Source organism: Dictyostelium purpureum, assembly GCF_000190715.1.
Source record: "Dictyostelium purpureum unplaced genomic scaffold DICPUscaffold_470, whole genome shotgun sequence".
Taxonomy (NCBI): domain Eukaryota; phylum Evosea; class Eumycetozoa; order Dictyosteliales; family Dictyosteliaceae; genus Dictyostelium; species Dictyostelium purpureum.
In genome coordinates, this window is record NW_003519804.1 from 1 (window position 1) to 7,805 (window position 7,805).

General features: G+C 23.2%; 3 protein-coding genes across 3 annotated transcripts; 1 reads left to right on the plus strand and 2 right to left on the minus strand.

Moving 5' to 3' along the window:
- Nucleotides 1–1,513: 1,513 nt before the first annotated feature.
- DICPUDRAFT_99766 (uncharacterized protein) lies at nt 1,514–3,691 on the minus strand (the record flags this gene model as incomplete). Its single annotated transcript, XM_003293781.1, has 2 exons — nt 1,840–3,691; nt 1,514–1,777 (listed from the first exon to the last, which is right to left on the minus strand). The coding sequence occupies exons 1-2, from the start codon at nt 3,601–3,603 to the stop codon at nt 1,514–1,516; spliced, it is 2,028 nt and encodes a 675-aa protein (XP_003293829.1). The 5' UTR covers nt 3,604–3,691.
- Nucleotides 3,692–4,088: 397 nt separating this feature from the next.
- Nucleotides 4,089–4,672, plus strand: DICPUDRAFT_99767 (uncharacterized protein; the record flags this gene model as incomplete). The annotated part of the gene is made up of 1 exon (XM_003293779.1): nt 4,089–4,672. One exon carries the CDS (start codon nt 4,089–4,091, stop codon nt 4,608–4,610), a length of 522 nt encoding a protein of 173 aa, XP_003293827.1. The 3' UTR covers nt 4,611–4,672.
- Nucleotides 4,673–4,813: 141 nt separating this feature from the next.
- On the minus strand, nt 4,814–7,645 carry DICPUDRAFT_84345 (uncharacterized protein; the record flags this gene model as incomplete). Its single annotated transcript, XM_003293782.1, has 1 exon — nt 4,814–7,645. The coding sequence occupies one exon, from the start codon at nt 7,643–7,645 to the stop codon at nt 4,814–4,816; it is 2,832 nt and encodes a 943-aa protein (XP_003293830.1).
- Nucleotides 7,646–7,805: the final 160 nt, after the last annotated feature.

The following is a 7,805-nucleotide window of genomic DNA, read 5'->3' on the forward strand; positions in this document are numbered from 1 at the left end:
GATTTATTATTTTTTTTATTATTTTTATTATTATTATTATTGTTATGGTTATGGTTATTGTTATTTTTATCTAAAAATAAATAAAAAAATAAAAAATAATATTTTTAAAAAATTTAAAAAAAAACATTCATTATCTTTATTATTACTATATTATTGTTGTTTTTATTATTATTTTTTTTTTTTTTAATTTTATTATTTAGGTCTATTACTATTCAAATTGTTGTTTTTATTTAATATTATTTATATAATGTGGTTACATGTAATAGAAGTGATAATTATCATGATATAAAAATTTTTTATTAATTTTAAATAAAATGGAAAAAAAATTAAAAAATTAAAAAATTAAATTAAAATAAATAAAAAAAAAAAAAAAAAAAAAAAAAAGATATTTTTTTTTATATATTATATATTATAATAAAAAAAGGAAAAAAATATTATATACAAAAATAAATCCACAAATCCACGCACACAAACGGGTTTAAATGAAAAATGAAGAAAACAAATAGCAAGTAAAAGTTCCAAGTTCAATATACAGAGAAGAAAAAAAATATACAGAGAAGAAAAAAAAAAGAAGAGAAAATAATCAATATTGATAAATAAACAAAAAACTAAATAAATAAACAAATAAAAAATATCAGTATTATGTAAAATATAAAAAAAAAAATAAATAATAAAGAATAAAGGAATTAAAAAAAGATAGTCATCCAATTTTTTTACACTATTATATTATATACATATAAACATGCGCACACGCACACATCCAAAAGGTGTGGTTTTTATCCATAAAGTGCACATATGGATGGGGGTGAAAAATATAAAAAAATAAAAAAATTTTTTATAAAAAAAAAATGAAAAATTATATATCTCCATTCCATATTATTGCCATAATCAAATCCTCTTTTTTTTTTCTTTTTTCTGATGACACTTTTTTCTTTTTTTATTTTTTTTTTTTTACACAAAGAAAAAATATTGAAAAAAAAGTATAGTATTAATAAATAAGGTAATAATATTGTGTATTTTTTATTTAATAAAGTATTTTTTTATAATAATCCATTAATTAATAAAAGTATTAATTGTTATTGTTATTGTTTACTATTATTGCTATTATTTATATTGCTCATTTATTGTCTTCTGTTTTAAATTATTATTATTTTTTATATCTTTAATTTTTCGATATGGATAAAAGGGATAGCTATTTTGTATCCATATAATTTGTATATTATTTATTTTATTCCGTTTTTTTCCTTTTTAGTTTATTATTTTTTTATCTCGTTGAATGTAGTAATAAAAAACATCCAATAAACTTTTATTTTTTAATAAATCTTTATTTTATAAGTTTTATTATAATTAATATTATTATTATTATTTTTATTATTATAGTAGTGGTAGTTGTAATATAGTAGCGTTTTAATAACAATAATAATAATAATAATAATAATAATAATAATAATAATAAAATTATAGTGTTATATTATTCCAATTTTTATTTATAATTTTATAAAAAATATATTATTTATAATTGAGAAGGATCGACCCATATATCTTGATTTGATTTAAAACAATCATTATATGCTGAAACACTTTTTTTTGAATAAAATTTAAAATTACCAAAAGAATAGACATAAAGTTCTTTTAATCTTTCATATTTGATAGCCAAAGAATCTTTTGATTCAAAAACCATTTGAGGGTTGCATGACACTGTACTACCACCTAACAATTCACAAAATTCTTTATATTTTTTTGTATTTGATATATGGAATAACCATAATTTATGAATCTATAAAATTAATTATTAGTATTATGATTTAAAATGATTATGCTAAAAAATTTTTAACTTACTAATGGTGGTGGGTGTAATGAAATTTCATTTGTTAAGGTTTGAGGGAGATGATCATTGTCTGAAACTTTTAAAATCATAAATCTAACATATTCTTTAGGTAATCTATCTTTATACTGAACCAAATCTGCCTGCTCTAAAATTGATGAAAAAGAGAATTTATCTAGTATTTCTTTTTCCATTTTGAGGGGTGAAAGATTTTTACATAAACCTCCAGGTATTGATTTCTTTTCGATTTCGTTTTCGATCTCTTCTTCGACCTGGTCGATTTTGACTTTAATTTTTTTTAAATTCTCCTCATTCAAATTGTCTATTATATTATCATTATTGTTGTTGACATTATTATTATTGGTGTTTTTAATTTTATTACCAATTTTATTATTATTATTATTTTTTATTTTCGTAGTAGTTTTACTGGTTGTTGATTTTCCATTTTTAGTAGTGTTTGATTTGATTCTTCTGATAGTTGTTTTTAGTACTTTTTTATTTGTAGCGTTGGGTTTTGACTTTGATTTTAATTTTGTTTTTGATAAAGTTGATTTTTTACTCTCTGTTACTTTCCTTTTTACTGATGTTTTCTTTTTGCCAACCCCTTCCTCTCCTTCCTCTTCCTCGCCACTTGAATTGTTTAGAAACCTATCACTGTCATCACTATCACTTTGGCTAGACTCTGAAAAATTGAATTCGTCCGGTATGATATTTTTTGAGGTTGGTATATGATTTATTTTAGGATGAGTTGGACAAGTACCAATTCTTTGGCATTTACCACGTGGTGTTGGAACCCCACAAATTTTATAACTCTTTCCGTTAACCTTTCTGCTTTCACCCTCGTCTGATGGAATATCAATATCGTACCATGGATCATCTTTTACATCTACTAAAGTCCAATAGCCGTTAACACCCATAACTTGTTTACCATTCTTAAAAGTATTTTGCCAATAGCATAGAGTTGATATTATAGTTTTCTTTATTTCGGATGTTGAATACTTTTTAAATAAACCTTCTATTTCTAATAATTTTCTATGTACAAACAAGAATTCAAACAAATCTTTAGTATATACAAAATACTCTTTTCCATCTTGAAATCTATTGAAATTGTCATTTTCATCATTTTCACCCTCTTCATCATTGTTTATGTTATCATTTAAACGATTCTCTTGATTTCCTGAATATTCCATTTTACCTGTAGAATTACTACTACCATTGCTATTTCCATTTTTACTGCTACCAGATTGATCATCATCATCAGACAAGAAATCGTCGTCATCGTCTTCTTCTGATGATGAGTCATTAAATTTGTTGGACTCGTCATCTTTTGGCTCCTTTACATCGATGACATACTTTTGTTGCTTAATGATACAAAAATAAATGACACGTAGATAATCAAACCATTCGTTTTCATTCTTGGGAAATTTGCTTTTCTTTTGTTGAATAATGATTGGTAACTCATTTACGCATAGATCACAGTGACACTGGCCAACAGTAAAATTCTTTAACGTCAGTTTTCCATTTCTTGTTTTTTTTCTGATGTATTCCCTTAGTACTAGTTTTGATTGATTGACAATTTCTTTTTTGGTTTTATTCTTAACTTTAATCTTTTTAAATTTTCTGCCACCCAAACAACTATTATTTAACCCATTACATGCTCTGACCATATATTCGATTGCTGTGTGATTAATAAGTTGACCATTTAACCAAAATAATTCTGAATTTCCATCTTCATCATCTATAAATGTATAAATCTTTACACTTTTAACTTTAACCATTACTATTTTTTATTTTAAATTTTTATTATTATTATTATTATTTGAAATATACATATAAATAAAAATAAAAAAACAAAACTAATCATTAAAATTAAAATAAAATTACATAAAAAAAAAATAATAAAAAAAAATTTTCAAATTTTTAAAAAAAAAAAAAAAAAAAAAAAGAGGTTAATTTTTTTTTTTAATTTATGAAAATTATAAACATAAATTAAAATGGTAATTAAATTTAATAATTACGATTAAAGTACAAAAATTAATAACAAAAGATCTAAAAAAAAAAAATTATTAAATAAAAAAAAAAAAAAATATTAAAAAAAAAACTCTAAAAATTTATTATTATAATAAATTTGTTAATTTATAATAATTAAATTTTTTTTTAAAAATTATATGGAGAAAAGAAAAAGCAAAATAGTAGTACATAAATATATAAATAAATTTAGCTTATTCTCTTTTATGTATATGTACAAACATATACATATATAATGCTCTCTATAGAACAATGCATAAAAAAAAGGACTTTAGAACTAGATAATAATATTTTTATATCATCAAATATCAATAATAATAATAAATATAGTACCATGATACCAACATCCACCAAAGCAACCAATGTTTCAAAATTAAAATTAAAAGAAGAAATCCTCAATGACTCATCTCTTGCAAAAAAAAGGAAACTAAACCAAGATTATCAAAGCTATGGCTATAACCCTGCCTCGAGTCCAATAAATGGAAGATATAAAGAAAATATTGAAACCATAAATAACTTTAGTATTGTCTATTTCAAAAGAAAAAGAAAAACGCCTCTTAATAAAGATTTCAAGAAAAAACAACAAGAATCGCAAGCTACCCAAACAAGCCCGTTAATATGTTGCCATTATTACTGTGGTGTGGGGGATAGCAACGAATCAAGTGACAGTGACTATAGCAGCCAAAGATCAGATTGCAATATTTATTCAGAAATAGAAAGCGATGATGAAAAAGAAAACAAACAAATAAATAAATAAATAAATAAATAAATAAATTTATAAAGAAAAAAAATAAACTATTTGATTATAAATTTTAAATATATTCTATAAATAATAATTTTAAAATATTATATATAAATTTGCCTACACTATTTTATTAAATATTTTATATAAACCTATAACCCAGTAATACTAGTATACTTTTTTTTTTATTATTTTTTATTTTAGCTTTAATATTAAACTTATAAACTACTTTCGCCCAACTCTGATAAGGCATTAAGTAACTTATTAAGTGGTTGAATTGAATCTCTATCTTGAATATTATTGCCGCTATTCATCATATAACCATTATTACCATTATAATTATTATGATTGTTATTAATTATATTATTATGATCATAATTTAAGTATCTTTTATTATTATCAAAATATTTTAAATTATGGTCATAATTGTTATATGTGATATTATTGTTATTATTGTTATTATTATTGTTATTGTTACTATTATTATTATTGTTATTATTGTTATTATAAGCAGGTGATGGTGGGTTTGAACTATCACTGTTTTCACTAGAAAAGCTATTATATAAAGGAGGCATCATAAACTTTGTATTATTATGATTATTTATATTTGTGTTGTTGTTGTTGTTATTATTATTACAATTATTTAAAATTTGATTAAAGTTAATGTTGTTTGTATTATGAATACTTGTTGGAAGATAACTATTAGTATTCATTTGAGATAATTGATTATTTTGGGTTTGATGTTGTTGGTGTTGCGGTTGTTGTGGTTGTTGTAGTATTGATGGAATATTAAGTTGATTATGGTATGATGATATTCTATCTGATGATGATGAATGTGGTAAGTGTGATGGCGCAGAGAATGGAGGAATAGAATTAAATGCTTCCCTATTATTTCCATAGATGTGAGGAGGATTATTCGGATTATTGATCATATTATTATTATTGTTGTTGTTATTATTGTTATTATTATTATTATTAAAATGATTTGGTAAACTATTACCATTGTTTAAATATGAAATTGGTGGAGGCAATATTTGTTGGTTTAAATACAAGTGACTATTTGATGAATGAGAAAACATTTGTTGTTGTAAAAGTTGTTGTTGTTGTTGTAAAAGTTGTTGTTGCTTTTGTTGTTGTTGTTGTAAAAATTGAAGATGCTCTTGTTGTTTTTGTTGTTTCTTTGTTAATTTTGGTTGTTTTGGTTCTTTTGGTGGTTTAGCTACTTTAGGTTGTTTGGGTGGTTTAGGTTGCTTTGGCGGCTTAATTGGTTTTACTGGTAATTGCGGTGTCGATTGATTTTGCTGTTGTATAACTTGCTGTATTTTTAAATTTTGTTGTTGACTTTGTTGCTGAATTTGTTGAAGCTGTTTTAAATTCTGCTCTTTTAAAAGAAAAGTATTTGATGCTGATGATAATTGAGCAAGTAATGAATCTTTTTCTTTTTCATTGCTATTGTTAACATCTTTATCTTTATCCTTTTCCTTTTCTTTCTCTCTTTCTCTTTCATTTTCTTCGTCAGAGAAATCGTTTTCTTGGCTATAGTATGGAGGCGAGGATATTGGTGAAGTATTGTTATTGGTAATTCTTTTAAATATTTTAATAGTGGATTCTGGGTAATAAAGTTCAATTGATGTAATTGCTCCCATTTCTTTTAAAAAACCAACTGCTGAGAATAGTACAGTAATATGAAATAAGTTTGGAACCGGATTTTTAGACCAACAAAGTAAAGTATTCGAAAAAGAGTATTTGTCAAAATTATTAAAATTTTCAAAATAACAACATGTTTTCCAAGTTGATTCCTTTTCTTGAGCTGTCATTCTTTCTAAATTTGGTAACCAACTTTGAAGTAATGATAACTGTTGAAATACTGATGATAAATCGGTGCTCCATATATTTGGTATTGCTTTTGGTGGTTCCTCTTCATCACCTGATGAAGTTAAAAAATCTGGTGATTTTTGTCTAATTAATGGTAATTGTTGCTGTTGTTGCTCCATCTCTTGTTCTTTTTCTTGTGGTGGTAATAAAATTGAGGGTAATTGGAGTGGAGGCAATGGTGATTGTAATTGTAGTGATTGTTTTTGTTCTTGTTGATCTACATTCGATTCTTCAAGATGTTTTTTTAATGTTGAAATATCTGGGAGGTTAATTTCTTCTTTTATTTGTTTTATTTCTTTTATATTATTGCTTTCTATTTTATCATTTATATAATTATTATTTTTTTTTTCTATTTCTTTTTCTTTTTCTTCTTTTTCATCCTGTTTTTTATCTATTTCATTTTCTTTATTAGTATCATCATTGATTTTATTATTATTATTATTCTCTATATTATTATATTTTTTATTATTATTATCTATATTATTATCATTATCTTCAATACTATTTTCTTCATCACCTAAATTATTATATTTCCACCAGCCTTTTTGATTAAAAGTAGATTGGCCCGAAATGAAATACTTTGGATGGCAAGAGAGCGTATCAGAGATGAATCTTTTCAAATCACTATCACTAATGGAACTATCGATCATTAAAGTTTCTTTGTGCGAGTATATAAAAAGAAAAATTGATGCTGTATTGATAAAACCTTGTTGACTATGAAATTGTTTATAAATTGGGTTTTTATCCATAATTTCCAAAACTAGTTTAATTCTATCTAACCAACTTGTTGTTTGTCTTTTCCTTTGTACCAATTCATTAATAATTCCTACTGTACATAATTCACAATCACATTCTACCAGTAATTCTTTAGGATCAATATCTTCTTGTTGTTCTGGATTACTATTATCATTATCATTGTCATTATTTTTATTGTTATTTTTATTATTATTTATTAATGTTAAAATTTCTTTTTTTATTATTATTTTTAATGATTCAATTTGGTTATCTGGTGAGTCTTGTAATTCCTTTAAGATATCTTCTTTTTTCTTTTTGAAATAGTTTGATATTCTGAAAATCGTTTCATTTGAATCGATGGACTCTATGGGGCGGTTAAATATCCAATAATATTCATTCTTATTTGGACCAATAATATATATTTGAATTTTTTCCTTCATTGTGTTACGTCCTGAAAGTAATTTTGATATTTGAAAAAAAAAAATGTTCGTTTTTTTTTTTTTTATTTTTTTATTTTTTACGACTTTTTTCTAAAAATGTAAAATAAAAAAAACTTTTTAATAAATCTACACACACAAAACTTTAATTTATTCTATTGTT